Source organism: Leptonotus elevatus, chromosome 9 (genome assembly GCF_054856555.1).
Source record: "Leptonotus elevatus isolate MCC_2025b chromosome 9, RoL_Lele_1.0, whole genome shotgun sequence".
In the NCBI taxonomy this organism is placed as follows: Eukaryota; Metazoa; Chordata; class Actinopteri; order Syngnathiformes; family Syngnathidae; genus Leptonotus; species Leptonotus elevatus.
Window position 1 is genome coordinate 10,349,769 of NC_141247.1, and position 20,199 is coordinate 10,369,967.

At 41.2% G+C, this 20,199-nt stretch overlaps 1 protein-coding gene across 2 annotated transcripts; it reads right to left on the bottom strand.

Moving 5' to 3' along the window:
• Window positions 1–3,934: 3,934 nt before the first annotated feature.
• LOC147168346 (C-terminal-binding protein 1) lies at window positions 3,935–18,621 on the bottom strand. Of its 2 annotated transcripts, XM_086085888.1 has the most exons (12): window positions 18,478–18,580; window positions 15,223–15,659; window positions 14,970–15,124; window positions 12,474–12,618; window positions 12,123–12,226; window positions 11,932–12,034; window positions 10,961–11,085; window positions 10,718–10,807; window positions 10,511–10,641; window positions 10,113–10,240; window positions 9,928–10,042; window positions 3,935–8,182 (listed from the first exon to the last, which is right to left on the bottom strand). In XM_086085888.1, exons 3-12 carry the CDS (start codon window positions 15,105–15,107, stop codon window positions 7,987–7,989), a joined length of 1,275 nt encoding a protein of 424 aa, XP_085942014.1. In that variant the 5' UTR covers window positions 15,108–15,124; window positions 15,223–15,659; window positions 18,478–18,580; the 3' UTR covers window positions 3,935–7,986. The 2 variants fall into 2 exon arrangements, with proteins under 2 accessions (XP_085942014.1, XP_085942013.1); XM_086085887.1 differs by lacking the exon at window positions 15,223–15,659 and having other exon boundaries at window positions 18,478–18,621.
• Between the last annotated feature and the right edge of the window lie 1,578 nt (window positions 18,622–20,199).

The following is a 20,199-nucleotide window of genomic DNA, read 5'->3' on the forward strand; positions in this document are numbered from 1 at the left end:
AACGGTCTTGGCAGCCAGCGTTTACAGGCCTGTGACTCTTGGCTCAGAAGTGCACCTCATAATGTAAAATTACGTTTTTGTTTGGGTTCTTGTCTCACGTTGTGCGTATGGTGAAGTGCATTTACATGTTATTTTGCACCAAAATGCTTGATTTTTATTGTTCCGCCCACTTTTTTTGCCCTTCCACTACTTTTGCATTTCTTAATCGATTTAAATTATTAAAACTTCCTGATAACCCTTTAGAATATACATAAAATGTATTTTCTGCTTTTTTCAGTTGTGCATCCCACGCTTCCTCCTTTGTAATTAATTGTACAGCGTTTAAAGTCTGGCGTCAGCTCTTCAGCATTGATTCTATAGAAATTGCCCTTTCTAATTCTTGGATATTGTGATTTGTTCTGTATGTTGTCTGTATATGAGCGGGGTTAATGGATTTAAACGTAAAGGAGTTGAAATATTGGATTTTGTTTTTTTTATTACGAGATCATGCAATATTAAAGCACTTGCTCTTATGTCATCTTTGGTGAAGCTCGAGGCCAATTTTTCACAGTAGCTATTCTGGCACAAAATGTAACCAAGCATTTTTTTTCTTCGAATTTCAGACTAGCGATAACATTCAGTACTCATACAAAGCAAAAAATAAAATTTCCATCCTAAACGTTTTGATGCCTCAAGCTTGATGACTTTCTAGCTAGAGTTTCATAACAATGGGGAAAAAAGTGTTAGAATCCCATTAATCATGGATTTATGTGTAACTGCCTTGCTCAAGAGTAGCTGAGCAATATTCCCTGAAGTCAAGGCAAGGATTAGAATCACTTTCCCACTCCTTCCGACACGCCACAATTGCTTAATATCACGTATTAGTTATTGTTACAATTATTTGACAGCATACGGAGATGTTTAAATCCCTTATGTTCACTTTTGACGGATCTTCTGTCCCATCTGTTTTGTTTAGCGCTTTTGATCTCCTCCAAAGCCTCCTCGGTGCTTCCTGGGAGACGCTGAGTCTTTCCCTGCATCTGGTTCTCATTGCGCTCACGGAAGTTTTTTCGTTGAAACGCATTTTCAGTTTCCAGCCTCCTCCAGTGGCTGCAAGTAACCTAGGTGGAGGAGAGCCATCCAAGGGGCTGATGCCTTTAATGTACGCTCCACCCTCTAAAAAAAAAAATGCGCATAGACTTAATTTCTGCACTCATCCTTTTATACCGTCCATCGAATATACTGTACTATACAGCGCACCCCTATTCCTACTAAAGCGCTTGAACAAATAACCCCCAATCACAAACAGGCATCCAAAAACAGATCAGTGATACTAAATTGCCAAGTTTTTTTTGGTCTGAGCCATCTGATATGAGCGTAGCCAGGTGTCAAAGTTTGATTACCATTTGTCGGATTTTCGGAAAAATAATTCACCTATATTTATCATAATGAGAGATCATTTTGAGGATTTGCCATGAAAAAGGGCAGTGTGATGGCCTGTTTGTTGTTGATGTGTTCATTGCATTAGCCTTGAAACAAGTTGTCTTTTGACTCACGAAAACAATAAACTGCCATCAAATTCTTGTGTCTCTGGTACACCCACAGGGCTGGGAGGGTTACTTTTAAAATGTATTCCGTTACAGTTACAAGTTACCTGCTAAAAAATTTAATTAGTAACGTAATCCAAGTACCATAATATTAAAGTAATGTAACTTGATTACTTTGTATTACTTTTGGATTACTCCAATACAGAATATGCTCATGAAGACAAAATAAAAATAAATATCACCACAATATATATTCTATACAATGTGCCCCGGATATTTGTGGGGGTGATAGGGACTCGGGCAGCCTACAAATAGCATTGTGTAATTAAAAAGCATGTAGGCTATAGATTGATTGGTTGATTGATTGATTGATTGATTGATTGATTGAAGGCCATATGCAGATAGATAGATAGATAGATAGATAGATAGATAGATAGATAGATAGATAGATAGATAGATACAGTCATCCAATGAGGATGACGATGTGTGACATCAACTGCAAAATTTACTTTTATCCCAGTCACAAGTTTAGCCGTGTATATGTTGCGTATGATGTTTAAATAGGGAATTGGTGGGAAGAAGATTATGTTTGGAAGGTGTAACTCACATTATGGTTTGTAGGCTAGCGGGCTAGCTAGCACACTCTCTCATCGTAGAAATTGTAGTCCCTCGAAGTAATCCCCATTTTTAATAAATGTACCTGTAATCTGATTACATGTTTTTTCCTGTAACTGTAACGGAATACAGTGATATATTTTTTGTAATCTGATTACGTAACGGCGGTTCATGTATTCCGTTACTCCCCAAGACTGTACACCAAACAGCTTCTTGGGTCAACGTGACCCACTAACTACATGTTAAACCATCCAAAAACAAGCAAATTTAGTGACTCATTCGTTTTTCCTCGAAATAAATGTTTTACATGATCATTTCACAACATTTTGTTGTTGTTTTTTAAGAAATACTGTAGTATTGGCAATGTCAGATGAATTTGAAGGCTAGTTACTGTGTAGCAGCTAGTGACCTCTAGTGGGTTGCACTTACTGTAAAAGTGAACAAGGAAACTTAATTTCACATTTAAACAGTAGAAACTACTTACTCACTCTGTAAAATAGGAAATTAGACACATTATGCATTTTGTCCCACAATTTAAAACAGTTCCCAGGTGTCTTAATAGCATGTCTGACATGCTCACCCCAAGGATCAAGAATTACAGCACAGTCACCCATTAGTTAAGCTTGTGGCCTGTTTCAAGGGAGTTGTGCAATCTCATGATTCCTCTAATTTGGAAGCAGTAGAGTGGAAAAAAAGTAACCCCTCGTGAAGATGATTCATTCATGGAGGCAGTACTTCATGTTCTCAATTAGTTTATGGAGCCATGCACATGTAGCAAGGATGCCTTTTGTTACCAGGACGACCTACTGCAAACCTGGGGTGTTAAAGTACCACTGATTGTCACACCCACCTAAGTGGGGCGAAAATCATTCTCCGCATTTGACCCATGCCCTGAGGGAGCGGTGAGCAGCAGCAGGGGCCGTGCTTGGGAGTCATTTGGGTATCTAACCCCCCAATTCCAACCCTTAATGCTGAGTGTCAAGCAGGAAGGCAAACGGGTCCCATTTTTATAGTCTTTGGTATGACCCGGCCAGGGATTGAACCCACGACCCCCCAGTCTCAGGGCAGACACTCTTCTACTAGGCCTGTACTTGGCAAATTGGGCTGTGGTTACCATGACAACCAATGGCACCACTAGATCATTGCAGGTAGTGCATAGTTTATACTTGTGTAAGCGAAGCTACAAGTGTGAGGGGAAAAAACGAGCTCCCGTGACCCTCATTTTAACTTTTTCGTTTTTCGTTATTGTTCGTTTTTGTAGCACATTTAGCAGATGGGGCTTTAAAAAAAGTGAGCCCCTGTAAAGACAATACAATCTTTTTCACTGCTAAGTGCAGCACTTCATACTTGTTAGAATAGAGTGTATCCAACAAAACTCAATGCAGCTCTGCTTACCTTTTTTTGGTTCATCGCCCAGCCTAGCTTTTAAGTTGTGGGCTGAAAAAATTGGTCTGGGGTCCATTTACAGACAAATGAGAAAATATTAGCTTTTTGTTTAGTTGCACATTTGATGAATGAGCAGGCACTCCTGAGACCACCATTTAAAAAATATATATATATTTTTTACAATATAGCGTATTAAAAAGTCAATTTTCCTGTCAGTATAGTGGAAAAGTGTGTTGTGTTGGTGAAGAACCTAAATGTAAAGACAATTTTACTTTACTGTTTTGACGTTGCAAATGAATTGTTTTTTTGTGTGTGTTTATCTTTAAAGCCTGGAGCTACAGAATTGCCAATATCATTACCACCTTGGAGTCATATTGTCAACCAACTGAGACCACAGACCAATAAAACCACATTATCATTCACGGTTTTATTTCCTTTTAAAATAATTCATACAAATGCATACAGTCACAAACATATCTTTCATCGGGTTTTTTTGACCAAAAATAATATTTACTGCAGAATATAGAATATATTTATATGTACTGTATATTGCTACACCTACTACTTAACCAGAAAGAGGACAAACAGGTAGGCAACAGTGGACTGTGTGTCGTGTCACTACCAGGGAAGGAATTTCAAAGAGCTATTTTTGTTCTTGAATAATGAACAGTTGTCCATGGAAACAGTAAAGGTACAGACAGGCATCTTGTGAGGAATATGTAGTCCACAGGATTTCCTTGCAGAATTCCCAAGGCCCTAGAACGTACACATTTCAGATTTTGGCCCAGTGAGATCTTGGCACTCAGCTCAGGTTGTAGAACGTAATCGGTAACGTCGATGTGAAATGTCCATCCCTGGTCGCTACGCTTGCTATTTAAGAGAACGGGTAGGCAACAGTGAACTGTTTACTACCCAAAATGCTGGATCTGGAGTGTGATCCTGAAAGCATCGTCACTGGGACTGATTCTTTTTTTAATTCAATCATGTGCCACCAAGTCACTTGAGCCTAAAATCGACACTTAGAACCAAAATCGGTGGCTTCCTGTGTCTTTTCAGGTTTGCGTCTGTGAGATATGTTTGTGGGTATATTTGTGATAGACATGACTACCAAATTTCATGTTGCTAAGTCAAACTAGCTTCAGGGGCACGGTGCTACCGAGCCATTTTGGTAGGTAGTTTTGAATATAAGAAAAAAACTAACTCAAAATGGACCCAAGAATAATGACAAAGAAACAAAGCAAAGAATTCTAGGCCCACACATTGCTCCGGTAACTCATTTCAACTGACACACATGTGCAGTGACGATGCCTTCAGGAACCCAGCACTCCCGCTCGCAGCGCTGCTTTTTATACACAGATACAAACCAAGTCACGTTGACACAGGCAGGCAGAAAAACATCACCACAGTATGTAACACATACAGACACGGAGAGCACGGCGGTGGCCAAACAGTACACTTAGTAAGGACCCATCATGAAATGTTAAAGGGAGCGTTGTGCTATTTACTCTGGTGCTTTATAAAAAAAAATGCTTCAAAGTAAGGAACCAAGGTAGGAAGCTGAGGATTTGGATGATTTTCGAAGGATGCAAATGTGCTGAAGTCCACAGCGTTTTGTATTTGCAGTGGAAGCTCTGGATCATGAAAAAGATATTGTAGAGTGAAACCCCAATTATTGCAGAAGATATGTTGCAGACCCACCCACTATAGGCGGAAAATCTGCAATGTAAACAGACCATATAAAAAAAATGTGTTATCCCTCCAACACACTTTTAACATATTTTAATAACAGTGTGTGCTTATTGTGCAAGTCACCCAGGACGGGGTAGAGAAGAGTTAGTGGCTACTGTTGTGTTTCTGAGGCATTTTAGGATTTCAAATTAAGATTTGAAGCCAGGGTTGGGGTTTCAAGTTCAGGTTTCAAGCCCGGTTTAGGGATTCAAACAAGGGTTAGAGTTTGAAATTAGGGTTTCAAAATAGGGTTTAAGATTATAAATTATGGGTTCAAGTCAGGGTTAGGATTTCAAACCAGCTGCATGATTTTTTGCGTTTCATGCTACTTTTATGGTTTCAAGTTATTCATGATTTCAGAAGTTGAGAGTTTCAATGTAGGGTTTATTTACAAGTAAGGATTTCAAAATGGTGTTAGTGTTTTTAGTTATGGTTTCAATCCTGTGTTAGAGTCTCAAACCAGATTTATGATTTCAAAGTAGGATTTCAAGCCAGAGTTTCAGTTTACAAGTAGGGTTTGAAACGGGGGTTAGCATTTCAAGTCAGGGTTCCAATCCTTGATTAGGGTTTCAAACAAGGATTATGGTTTTAAAGTATGGTTTCGGGCGAGGGTATATGCCTTTTATCGTTGTCCTGTTGAAAAGTGTGTTGGAGAATCGCTATACTTTTCCACATGCGAGGGCATTACAGTTGTTAAGTAGTTTATCATATAAGACCCTGTACAAAAAAATAAGCGCAGATTTCCGCAATATAGCGGGTATTTGGACAATGGACAAGTAGATACGTTCCACATGAAAAATGTGCGCTATAACGAGGCTGTGGTAGGTGAACGCACAATTGAGGGTGGCACTGTACATGTTTAAATATACATGTTTAAGTCTGCTACAGTACAGTCTCAGTGCATCACCTTCCCAACAACATCATTTAAAAAAAAATCAATGCCAAGCATAGCATTTTGCCACCTGTATACAAGCGTGCAATCTCTCAGAAATTGCACGCTTTGCACAAATGACAGCAAACAACCCATGCACTTCAAGTTGTAGCGAAAGGCTATCATTTCCGAAGAACAAAAGTAAACAAAAACAAAAAAACAAAAAGTAGCACTAAATGGCAGAAAATGACGTCAACAGGAGACCAACTGTGGAAACTGAAGTTCCTGAGATGGTGTGCTAAAAAAAAAAACTGCCTCTGTTTCAGGGTGATTTGTTAAAGAAACATCTCACACAGATTCATCAAGTTATTTTCCGTATCTTCTAGCCTCCAGTTTAAAACCGTGATTCCCAACCTCTGTGACTGATATGCCGTGTCATTTTAGTTTCAACAAAGCAATTAAACGCTTTTCCACTAGGTGGCAGATTAATATCTTCGTGTTGAACTAAACATGCCCAAAGAATTTCTGGGTAAATTGAGACAAGATCATTATTTTGGTGTACTGTGGTACCTTGACGTTCAAGTTAAATTTATTCTTTGACTGAGCTCGTGTCTCAATTCACTCGTATTGTAAATCAGTTTTCCCTTTTGAAATGAACTGAAATACCCTTATTCCGTTCCAGCCCTCCCCTAAAACACCTATTCCGGTTTTTAAGAAAGAAAAATAGTGTAAGTGTAAACTAAAGTGTAGTATTCATTTGTTGGATGTGTGCCTTTAAGGGGTGTGGCCTAGTGGTTGAAGTTCATTGTCTCGTTTAATTACCGTGTGAAATTATGGGGACTGTGGCTTATCTTAAATGATTTGTTTTCGTTGTTCACTTCTATAGAACGACGGCATATGTAAAGCTCACTTGTAACTAAAATTTTGGCTCATAACACTAAGCAAATAAATTGACGAAACAAAGACTCATAATCCCAAAGCACTCCTAAGACAAAGTACCACTATACCAGTATCATTAAAACCAACAAAATGATTTTGCAGTAGTCGTAGGGACTGGGCCGGCACGTGAATAGCAAAAATCCATGTATACTTGACGGCTATAATAAATGCATTGAGGGTAAAAAAACAAAACAAATAATCTTAAGAAACAATTTTAAAGTGTTTTCCATTAGAATTATATTTTAAAAATATGAAAAAAAATTGACCCCCCCAAAAAGGTGAACAGCCAAATCACGAGTATTCACTGCATGCAAATTCAACATTTTAAACCAATTAAAAAAATATATCTTAAATTAATTATCTAAAATTGAAAGCACATTGGCGACTGTGGCTGTCCTTACAGTACCTTTAACTGTGCCGTTTAATTTTTCACTTGAATGTCGGTAGCAAAAATTTTGGCTCACAACAAATCATAACCCAAAAAACTCGAACATAGGTGCTCTCTTAAGTCAAGGTAGCACTGTATCTACTTTTTGTGACATTTTTCTTGGGTGTGCTGTACAATTTTTCTCATGCAAAAATAATGAGTCATGGCTCTTTAAAGGCTGGGAAACACTGGTCTAAAAACTGTCCGCTTGTGTAACTTACATTTGTTTCAGTCTACTGTTTTCCCTTCTTTTTGAATGATGGAAAAAAAATAGAGAGTGATGGGAAATTTTGGACACACGACTGTCAATGATTATTTTTCTCCCAGTCTTAGCAGAGATGAGCACCCAACCTCTTTGTTTCCTTTTCCTGACCATCACTGTCATCTTCTTGGATCCCTCCTGAGTGTCAACAAGCGACCGCGAGCTAATGTCCTGTACATTTTGGAATCAGTAGTTATTTACTGGACGTTGACTTCCCACTGTGCTTTTTGGACTACAGCTGCTCATTTGGATGCTGTTCTCTGTCGCCCTCTGGTGGCTTGACTGTGTTCTGTCCGGGCGACGGGGTGTGCGGCGGGTGAATGACTGCTGGCTGGAGGGAGTGCGCAACGGGCACCGCGCTGGGCACGATGCCCTCAACGAGGGGCGGAAGGCCGCCGGCGGTCATGCTCACTACACCTGGCGGGTACCTGGTAGGGAAAGAAAGGAGATAGGGTCAGGGTTATGCGGCAGTTCCAGTTGAACTTAAAAACAGTATTCCTGTTTTGTATATTGTAATGCGCCAGCGTGCTGACGGCATTTCAATAGCGATACATCCAGTTGTTGTTGTTGTTGTTGTTGGGGAAGCATGGATCAGTCTTAGAATGGTCGTCTCCCGACGCTGAGAGCGTATGTTCGATCCCAGGCCGGAGTAACTTTGCCAAAGTATCCTTGAGCAACATACTGAACCACCAAGTTGCTCTTGATGCTGTGTAATCAGTAGTCAAAAGCACATTGATGGCCTTGTAAGGAGGAAAAACGCTATATAAATGAAGTACCTTTAACCAGAGTGAAGTGTTAGTTTGAGTTAAATTTTTTACACTGACACTAGTGTAGAGTACTTTCAACACTAATCAGTGTTTACCAGTGTAGATTTTTACAGTGTTGGAGTAACACTGGTTAAGTGTAAAAAAAAAAAAAAAAAAACTTTAAAAAGTGTCAGATTTACACTCATTGGTGTGGACACATATACACACTATTCTAGTGTTATATATAACACTACTCAGTGTTAATCTTACACTGGCGATTTTGCTGTGTAATTAGGGTTCAAATCGGGGCTTGCTAGCCTGGTTTACGGTTTAAAAAGCAAGGGTTAGCATTTCACATTATGATTTCATAGCCATGATTATGGTTTCAAGTGAGGGTTTAAAGCCCTTGTGAATTGCCTAGTACCTGGCGATTGGATTCGTATCACAATTCATAGGTCACGATTCGATTTGATACCGATTAATCCCGATGCAAATCTATAAATTGATTATTGCGATTTATTTATTTTTTAGTCAAATTTAGAGAATACTAATAAGTAAACTTGTACATGTACACTGTAAGATTTGTAAGAAAATGTATTTGTTTATCTGAAAATTCAGGCTTATAACTGAGCCACTGCATTTAACAAACAGGTTACAGTCTGTTTCATGTTTGAACAGCACTGAAAAAAAATATTAAGGCTTAATGTGCCATTAATATAACATTCTTCCATACTTAATGTGTGAATCCTAACCCTAAGTAAGACATTTTGTTGAATATTCCCATAAAAAAAATTATGTTTAAAAATGTATTCGCCCGCATATCGAATCGATTCGAGAGTTGCACGCTGTAATATCGTGATATATTGCCGAATCGATTTTTTCTAACACCCCTACTTGTTAGGGTTTCACTTTCTAAATAGGGTTGCTAACCAAAATTACAGTTTCAGGGCAGCGCTTTAAGCCAAGGTTAAGATTTCAGTTCTCAAGCTTCACACCTGGTTTTAAACAGGGGTTAGCCTTTCAAATGAGGGGTTCGAAAACAGTTTTAGGGTTTCAAGACTGCGTTAGTATCATGATGTGGTTTTGATTGGGTTTAGTTTTGTCATGTTTCCCCTGTGCTCCTTTTCATGTCTTTTTTGTCTCTTTTTGTTTCCAACTGTTCTTGTCAGCTCGGTCCCTTGTGTCTACCAAACAACTCCTTCAGCCACTCGAGTCTTGTCCAGGCAGGTGTTCCTTGTATTTAGTTCCATGCTTTCTTTCAGTCTTTGTCAGAATATTGCTGCTGACACAAGTCACGCACCATTGTCTAGTCATTGTGCTTGTAGTGATGAGTGTTTGTTTGTTTGTTTTGTTAGCATGTAGATAAATACCCTTGTTAGCATTTTTGTTTTTGGTGATACATATTGATGGCACCTGTCTGTCATTACCTGTATGCTCCATTGAGTTCTGGGTGGACATTGGCCGGTTCGACTGCCGTCCAGTGATTGTTCTGACTCAGGAACTCTTTGTTGACGCAGTTCTTCAGACTGTCCGGAATACGACCTGAATACAGACGGATTCTGTCTGGGATGTAACTTGTAGAATTAAAGCTGGCGATCAAGGCGGCCCTGACCTGTGATGGCTCGTCGGATCTCCCTGGCCGCCTCCTCTCGCATCTCCAGCGAGGCCTGTTCGCTGTACCAGGCGGCATGAGGGGTGCAGATCAGGTTGGGGGCGTCCTTCAGGGGACCCTGACTGAAACTACAAAGGGAAACATAGTATGAAAGTGGCTAACCGATGTTGTGAACATTTTTTATTATCAAGGGCCAAATTGTATTTTAGGTCATTTGTAAATAAAGCAAAAAAATATGTAAAATATTTCATTATATTGTTTTAATAATACTATTATTTATTCAAGTATGCAACAAATATTATAGGACTCTTAGCAATGTAAATGCTCGGTATAAACACTTTCCCAACAATTACCATATTGAAGAAGCAACTATGACAATCAACCAGAGTTGACATTACCTGAAAGGTTCCGTCTCGTGAACGTCCAGGGCGGCGCCACGTATCCTTCCGTCCTTCAGGGCCTGGGCCAGGGCCTTCTCGTCCACCAGACCTCCCCTCGCCGTGTTGACCAGGAACGCCCCCTGGCGCATCTAGAAAACACAACCCCCACCCGCTCACATCTTGGTCCAAATCAAACTGAAATCAATCCAAGGTCTGCTTCAGCACCTGCTTGACGGTGAAGTCGTTGATGAGGTGGTGATTGTGTTCGTTCAGGCTGCAGTGCAGCGACACGCAGTCAGAGTGAAAAAGCAGATCCTGTGGGGGATAAGCAAGAGATAAACAGTTTAGCAAAAAATAAATAAAAAATAAAACTCAAAGAAGACATTTAATGGTGAGGATTGGAAACGCGTGTGCCTTCATGTGAGCAAATTTGCCTAAATTAACCGGGACCTCATTGTCAAGGAATACCTGTAGTGTAGTGACCCTTTGAAGGCCCAGGGATCTTTCCACGCCATCCGCCAAATAGGGATCGTAAAAAATGACATTGAAGCCAAACGTCTTAGCTCGCAGGGCGACAGCCTGGCCCACTCGACCTACACACACACACACAACACACACACATTAGGTGACTGAAGTCAGAATGAATTTGATCTTGGATTCAACCTTGGTATTGTTTGATTAGTCCTTGAATGCACCTGGCTTGTACACATTCAAAGTGAAACTCAACGTATGTTTCTGCTTCTCTACTGATGCAGCTACAAATAGCCTGCTAAGTCTACTTCACCGTTACAGTTGGACTCCATTACGGATAAATGCGGCGAGGTGAGTTTTATCATTTAATACAGTTTGTGTTAAGTGCGAGTGTTTGCCCATGTGTGATGTCACGTCTGTTTGTGGTAGCATGTCTTTAGCTAGTGTGCAGGCTAATACTCCTGATGAGCATCATGTGAAGGTGGTTTATTGGATGTTGAATAATTGAACTACTTAACACATTTGATGACATAACAGGGGTTCATGATTGTGCGTACGTACTGCATGGTGTTGGTGTTTTATGATCCTCTCTGTTTTAAGTAGTGATGGGAAAACGAAGCTTCATGAAGCACTTGTGATATTTTTTGACTCCCCTAGATGGTGCTCTTGGTTTAAATATAAAGGCTGGTGCAAATGAAATTGATTACATTTCCACTGCATCTTTCAACCAAGAGTGGCATCTAGAGGAGTCAAACAATATTACAAGTGCTTCATGAAGCTTCATTTTCCCATCACTAGTTTTAAGTGCTTTGACTCCATGGAGTGGCATCTATACACAATTACATACAAGTTTTGAGGGTGTCTGCAATTATTTGCGGATTTTCACTATTAGTAGCTGGGCTCGCCCGCTATCCCGCACGAATAGCATGGATTCAATGTACATCATCTTGCCTTTTGCCTTGACTGACCTAGTCCGATGAGTCCCAGCGTCTCCCCTCTGATCCTCGCCGCTCCTGAAGCCACCTCTCGGATCTGCTCCACGCTCTGGACCCGCGTGCCCTCCCGGAGAGCCTGGCGTTGTAGCATATAGCGGTACATGACCAAATGTTATGACGTAATGTTTTTGTTGTTTTTATTTTTTTTATGAAAAGCCACAAACCTGATGGAGCCATGTGGTGCGCCGGTACAAGGTGAGGATGTGACACAGCGTGGAGTCAGCTGTCTCCTCCACCGAGGCAGCTGGCATGTTACACACGACAATTCCTGTTGGAATAGAGAACCCTTTAACTTCGACAACCATGTTTGTAGGGTTGAGCTCAAATAGTAACACCTATTTCCTTCCATGTTGGTAGGAAGCGTCCATGGATTGATGGTTGTAATGAACTTTTGAACAGAATGTCAGACAGAAATAGATTTAACTTCTACCCTCACAGATTGTCAGCTTGTAGCCTCTCCATGCTTTCTGTGTTACTGCTGTGATACGAAAACGAAGCAGTGTGAAAGGGCTCACCAAGTTCGCCCGCAGATTTGATGTCAATGTTGTCATAGCCGCTACCGATGCGCACAATGATGCGGAGAGCTTTGAACTTCTCCAGGTCTTCTCTCATTAGAGTGATGGTGTGGTACATCAATGCCCCCACGGCTTCATTCAGCACCTATACACACACAGAATGCTACAATTACTACGGGACCGTATTGTGTATCAAATATAAAGCAGATGAATGCATTTCTATGAATGGATGAAGAATGGCTTTGTCTGGATCTGTAGGCTGTGACCTCTTAATATCCTGTGTTTGAATACACCTGCCGGCATTGGTTGACTGCGCTTCCTGAACGTTGCCATGGAAACGCAGATGTTATTGTCAAATGCGACACTGTTCACCTGCCTTATTGGCGACGGGGACTGATTCAGTAGTGCCCCATTGAAAGTTCCCAGTTTTAGCATTTTATTTATTTATTTAAATAAATCCATACATGAAAAGTTCCCTGTATCTCACTGAGCTGCAAATGCATGCAAATGTAGCTAATTTGGCGTTTTCATCATGGTTGGGAAAGGTTTCAAAAGATCTTCACAGACATAAAAAAGTTGTCTGAATATGTTTTCAATCTCTTTGCGATAAGTAAAGAATGTCTGTTTGCAAGCATTCACTGCTCAGTGAGATACCGGGTTTATCGGCCTTCAGATTCGTAAAAAGGCCGATGTGGCACCGATAATCGACCCGGCCGATAATCGCTCTATCCCTAAATCAAAGACCAAAATAGACAAGAAGTTGGCTATTTTAAGCGATATTACTAGGGAATTCACACAAATGAGTCCCATTCGGAAGCAGGTATCGCCAAGATCTGCCATCTGAAGTGGGCTGAGCATGGCGTCAAACGTTTGATGATTATTCAGTGTTTCAAGTATGTGTCATGATAAAAGGCTACTCGTTGGAATGGATTGATCAAGAAAAGGAAATGGAAGAGTGTGTACATGTCAGATGTTCATTGTCTTCCGCTTTCATCGAATTGGCAGGCCTCTGCCAACTTCACCTCCGGCGTCGCCGGGGTGTCAACGACACGCGTTTCAATTAGCATGTCAAAGCAACGGCTTCTCGGCGAGTTAACGAGAGCGCCATCTGTTTGTGTCATGTTGTGACCTACTGAGCACGCTCTCAGAGAGGGAGATAGAGAGAGAGAGAGAGAGAGAGAGAGAGAGAGAGAGAGAGAGAGAGAGAGAGAGAGAGAGAGAGAGAGAGTACATCTGGCAGTCACCCAGAATGAGACGTAACCCTGCCAATAATTTTCACACCAGCCTGTTGGCAACAGGTAGTATAGGTTAGTAGTCACAGTGGTTGACCCACAATACGGGTTCAAGTCTTCACAAATTTACTTTTATGCAAATAGTTCATTGAGTTTCTCCTACCATGACGTGGAAGCTAAGCTCTCCGAAGACCCCTATTTTCAAGTGATGATGGGACAACACTGAAGCAGAGAGCCCCGTTAGTTTCTAATGAGTGGCACATATTTGGATGTTCGCCCGTAGTCAGTGTATGTGCAGGGGAGCATTTGCATTTGGCAATGTATCTGAAACTTGTGTCACATGTTAATTGCCAAAGTGATTTTTCATGGCTTGGTGGTAAAACGCTGCCTCCACCGTGAAAACGCAAAGGAATGTGGTTAGATGAGCCAGTGGTTGCTTCAATTAAAGTTATCATGGGGTTAAATGGTTATTGGTTAACCATTTGGAGTCCTTACGCAAAGGGATGAACATCTTCTATTCTGGAAGTAGTCTCAGTTTCTACAAATACACACGTTAGACCAAGTCTTAATTTAATGGCTTGGTAATGAAGTAATGCCTCCACCGGTGAAAATCCAATTACACCTTTATGAGCATTCACTTTATGAAGGACGATGCAGTTAAATTAGTCAGTGATGGCTCCATTTGCCACCAAGATGCGGAGTGGTGACCATCCTGTTCTAGTGGGGTTCTGTCTAATTTCTACACACATTTAATTCTGTGTCTTGGTGATGAAGTGCTGCATCCACGAATGAAAATCCAATTGAATCGTTATGGAGCTGACTTAATGAACAATTATACAGTATATGACGTATATTTGCCGTCTACAGTCTCAAGTCTACACACATTAAAAAAGTCTAATTTGATGGCTTTGGAATGAAGTGCTGCATCCACCTGTGAAAATTTAATACTGTAAATCTTTATGGATGCTCATGTTATGTTTGAAATAACCCATTTTACAGTCTTGACACTAAAGAGTTAACATTTCAGGATCTGGAAGATGCCCAGGTTTTCCAGAAATCTCCAAGAGTCCTGTAAAAAGTTGCCAAGTTGCCCTCGCTTTGTGACAATGTCCTAGCAATATCGTTGGTTGTCATGGTAACGAAAGCCATCCTCTGCATTTGCATGAGAAACTGTCCCTCCCGGAATTTTTTTTATTAAGAAACTTTTTTTTTTATGTCGATAGATTTCTTTTCTTTTCTTAGTTTGTCTTGTTGAGTGACCCACCTTCTCGTGGATCTCCTGCGTGGACTGGGCATCGCAGAAGGCCACCGTGGCGACGTCCTTCAGGACCGGCATCTCCACTGTGCAGTCTCGCCCGTCCAGCAGAGCCACCAGGGGGCGTGGGTGCATGGGTCCGTTCATGATGGGTGGTCGGATGCCTAAAATGAAATCGGATAATTAGATGCAGGCCAATATGAAGTGCAGTAGTTTCGCACAGCTTCAACACAGAAAATGCAGAACAAGGAACTTCAATAACCCTTTTCACGTAGCTTTTTATCAGTTTTCCGAAACGACTCTGCCACATTCCAGTGAGCCTCATGTGGGTTTTTCTCAATAGTAGTTAATCCCACGATTTGGGATTCCACTGAAGATGACTTTATCCATCATTATATTTTCCTGACATTGTGGCATCTGCCACACCTGACGTAAACAGCTTCCCTCCATCTTTCCACTGGACTCGTTCCCGGAGAGTCTAAAATGTCTCATGTCCTTCAGATGGAGGACACACAAGTGGAAATTCCCGCACGTGTAGACGGCTCAGTTTTCCTGTTTGAATGAGCTCACATCCCAAGAAATTGTTGAAGTAGTGATTTCAAGGTCGCCGTCCCTCAAATATTCCGAGGCATCAGACTTGTTGGGAGAAGATTTCAAGTGGAGCAGTGATGGCTTCCTTCATTCTTGTGGTCTGAAGTCCTTGAGTGAGAAAAGGATGAAATGTCACTTGTGGAATCGTCTACTTTTGACTTGCTTCCCATTCTTGGTGTAATTTTACTGTCCAAAAACTGCTCCTTATCCCGAAGGCGAGATTTTTGTTTACTGGGCAGTCCTAGGAGATAATTGATGTTTTTGGATCAGAGTGTATAAACACAGTTTTTCAAATGAGGATTTCAAGACAGGGTTAGAGTCCCAAATTAGGGTGCTAAGCCAGGGTTATATTTCCATATAAGAATTTATATTTTAAATTATGGTCCCAATGGTTAAGGTTTTAAGACAGGGCTACAGTTTCAAATGAGGGTATCAAGCTTTGGTTAGGGTTTCAAATTAGAGTTTAAAGTCAGAGTTCATGTTTTCAAACGGGTGTAGAGTTTGACATTAGGTTTTCAAACAAGAATTTGTTTCATGCGACGAGTAGGGTTTGAAGCTAGGGTTAGCGTTTTAAATTAAGGTTTTGGATTACAGTTCCGTGCCACGGTAAAGGTTTCAAACGCGGATTACAGTTTCAATGGTTAGGTTTTCCAGTCAGAGTTTCAAGGTAGGGTTAGGGTTTCAAGACAGAATTTTGGTTTCAAATAGGGTTCCACTGAGTGATGAAGTCATGCTCATGCGGGGCCACTTCAAAGGGCACTCTGTATTTGACATGACTTTCTGCATGCTGTTTCCAAGTAATGACAAAAATGTGTGTTGTTGTCTTCTCGCAGCAGAGGCAGCTCGCAGCAGAGCGCCAGCTCAGCACAATCTCAGCCTGCCATCGCTTTCTTATCGGTGACATCGGATTCCAGCGTGAAACCTGATCTGATGATGAAGCTGCTCATGTTCAACTCTGCGTTGAAGAACATTCATGTGCAGTATAACACGCTGCATGGCAAATCAAAAGTGTTGCTGAGAGAACGGCGGAACCACCCAAAACCATCAAGAGCACAGGTACCAATCGCAACGACTGCAATCCAGATTTGGCCCTTCATGTGCTTTTATTGGGAACAAAAAATTATAATTGCGCTTATTATACATCATCACTTGAGATACGAGCGCTGTATGGTGGCAGGTGACTCACTTCACAAGAAGCAGCAATTTGGCAAATATAATTCAGTAAATGTGTGGAAAAATAATCACGGCCAAATCTTGTGATAGAGTGAAAAATCCGGCATAAGAAAATGAAAAATCGGTGATAAAATGAGGTTGTGGACCACGATATGGCGAGGAACAACTGGACCTCATGCACATGCCACATGCAAACAAACACATTGCAGCTCAGCTTCTGGCTGGCCATATGATAAGAAAAAAAACATCTTCTCAGTTCTTTAGATGGATTTGTAGTTTTTTTTAGTTACATTTCACACTATTACGTCTGTAACTCTTTCATGTTGCATTTTCCTAAAAAGAAATAGGCTGGGGTAAATGTATTTTTCGGGCTCCAGAAGGCAGTGCAGGCCATTTTAGGAGTACGAGAGAGGAAATATTTGACATTCCAGCAGTGAAAGTCTCAGCCAGCACTTGATTCAATGAACTTCTTCACAATGAACTAGGGCCTTGTGGTCTTCAAAAGAGGTATGGTTTCATGTCACATTAAGGGATTTCAAATTAGGGGTTCGAACCTAAATTTGTGTTTCCAAGAGTTGGATTTGAAACATGGGTTGTGGTTTCAAAATAGGGTTTATAACCAGAGTTAGGGTATCAAAGTTAAGGTTTACAATTTTAGTTTCATGCCAGTTAGGATTAAAAATTTGGGTTACAAGCCAGGTTGGGGTTTCAAAATGGAATTTATAGTCAGGATTAAAGTTTAAAACAAGGTCTAAGGTTCTAAATTAAACATGGGTTGTTAATGTCACTATGTAGGGTTTAAGATTGGTTTAGGTTTCAAAGTAGGATTTCAAGGCAGGGTTAGAGTTTCAAATTACGGTTTCGGGTTTCATTTTGGGGTAAGAGTCGCTGTTTCAAATTAGGGTTTGTAGTCCGTGTTAGGGTTCAAAAATTGATTTAGGGTTCCAAATTAGGGTCTCAAACCAAGGTTAGTGTTTCAAATCAGAGTTTTAACAACTGGTTAGCGTTTCAAGTCAGGGTTAGGGTATTGGGTTAGGCAAGTGTTAGGGTTCCAAATTAGGGTTTTATTGTACAGTTGGGGTTTCAGGTCAGGATTAGGATTTTTTAATTATGGTTTCATACCTGGCCTGATCTTGTTTCAAATGTGTTTCAAATCAGGGTTTTGTCGACTGGTTGGAGTTTTGAATCAGGTTTAGGGTATTGAGTCAGGGTATCAAATGAGACTTTCAATACAGGCTTAGGCTTTCAAGTCACATACAGTAGCTAATGCTCAGAGGTTTGATCTCCGGATCATCAATTTCCCACTAAATCAAATCTGAGCAGCTTGATGCCTCATTTATCGATTGCTTCTCCCTGAGCCGAAAGTGATGGATGCCATATCCCATGACCTTGGACTCTTTGCCTCCCCAGGGGAGACGAGGGGGAGCGTACGCGGTGGTCCCCAGAAGAACACGCTGGGCCTTTCAATTCGGATACCGGCGCTACCTTCCTCTCCCTTTTTGTTTTCTAGAACAGTCTTTCGCAGCCACCTGTGTGTATGCGCGCGCGTGTGTGCGTGCTTGTTCTCGCTAGCCTTCATTTTCATGTCGTCGCCAACACCACACACATACAAATACACATTTACACACACACACACACACACACACACACATTCTTTTGAGGCCAGCGCAAGATAATGTAGTAGTGTATGAGAATGAGGAAAAACAGAAGGGGGAAGGGAGGCATACACACACACACGCACACACACATTTACCTAGAGGCATGCCTTTGTTGAGGAGATGTGAGCTTCCCATGGTTTTCACATGTAGAATCCACTCGGCATATGGCGGCGGCTTCCTCGCCTCCCTCTCTCACAAACGCATACACATGTGCTACCCCCCCCCCCTCGCTCTCTCTCACTCCCTCTCGCTCAACCCTTCCGTTTGGCCTCCTCACCCCCTCCCTCCCTTTTTTTCTCTCTCCACTACAGCAGAGCCCTCCCTTTCTGTTAGTGGAAGCAAGGGAGTGCAGGAAGAAGAATGTGAAAGAGATGGTTTGTGTGCGTGGGTGAGTGTGTGGGTGCGTGTGTGCGTGCGCGTGTGTGTGTGCGCGTGTGTGTTGGAACCAGTAGAAAAGGGGCCGAGCCAAAGCTCATCTATTGTCTCCTGAAGCTGAAGGGAAAAAAAAAAAAAACGAAAACAAGTTATGCAATTTCAAGTCAGTTGCGAGAGAAGACCAACTTGTTTCAGATTCATTTAACCCTTTTAGCGTGTTTCTTCTGAGCAACAGCACTTTTAAAGAAAAACAAATTCAATAAAACCAGAGTTTTTAAAATTTCCCCTTAATCCAGAATTGTCAAATTAGTGTCTGCGAGTCCAGGGCTGGACTGGCCATCTGGAATTTAGGGCAGATGCCTGATAGGCTGGTGTCCTTTGGAGCTGATACCCCACTTAGGTGGGTGTGACAATCAGTGGTACTTTAACTATTTAATTATTCTTTTCCTCAACTTTTCCCCAAGAGACCGACCGGCATGTGTATTCAAGGATCTTCTCGAAAAGTAGAAGTCAAACGTCTGTCAGTTTTTGTCAAATGCGCATGCGGAAGACCATTGTTATGGAAAATAATTAGTTAGCATGAATTAACATAAGTTTGTACTGTATTGTGGACACCTGTATTATCTTTAACAATGGACTTAATATCGAGGTGACCTTGGCTGATAAGCCTTCTCGGAACAGACTGCTGGCTTTCCTGTCTAGCTGATCCTCCCTTATCTCCTCCCAAAATCTAACCAGGATGCATAAAGAATCTTCTCATGATAATTTACTGTGCACACTCTCACATATCACTTCTTGTAGACCACTCTGTAAGACTTGTGTATTTTTTAAGCTTTTGACGTTGTTACGGCAGATTGATTGACGGGATCGAGAACCAATCGTTAAGATGATCCACCCGGAAGACGCAGCGACAAAAGCTCCTTGAATACACCTTTAATCCATTTGCAATATAGACCAATCAACATCAGTGGCAAAGCTATATGGTAGCTAGCGGCGATCACGAGTCATGTCTCAATAGAAATTGTAGATGAATCTGTCTTTAGAATGCAACGTTTGATTGTTACAGTCGATTATTTTGATTTCAGTGTTAATAACATGGCTGAGAAATCATTTTTTATCATACCGTCCGCAGTCATGGTTTCATGAAATAAAATGCACACATATCCAGAACCTTGCTCAAAGTACACAGTTGCTAGCATGCGTAGGTTCACGGGGCAGCTTGCATACTATTTCCTGATTGGCTCAGTCCACTGTCTATACAGAATTCGGACCAATGGGGTGCCTCCTCTACGTTACAGGAAAGAGGTTGGGCAGCTTTCCTACTATATCCTATACTGGTGCTCAAACTTAAAACCCTACCATGTAAAAACAAAAGCTATTCTGTATATCAGCAACAGCCAGAAATGTTGGGTTTGAGCTCATCTGAGATAGACTTGACGCAA

Bases quoted from the DNA above. Each gene is read 5' to 3' on its own strand.
- LOC147168346 (XM_086085887.1), bottom strand. From the start codon at position 18,517: ATGGGAAGCTCACATCTCCTCAACAAAGGCATGCCTCTAG. The intron at 12,227-12,473 runs GTGAGCCCTTTC...CTATTCCAACAG, and splicing joins CAAATCTGCGGGCGAACTTG to GAATTGTCGTGTGTAACATG. The intron at 11,086-11,931 runs GTCAGTCAAGGC...GTGTGTGTGTAG, and splicing joins GCTGGGACTCATCGGACTAG to GTCGAGTGGGCCAGGCTGTC.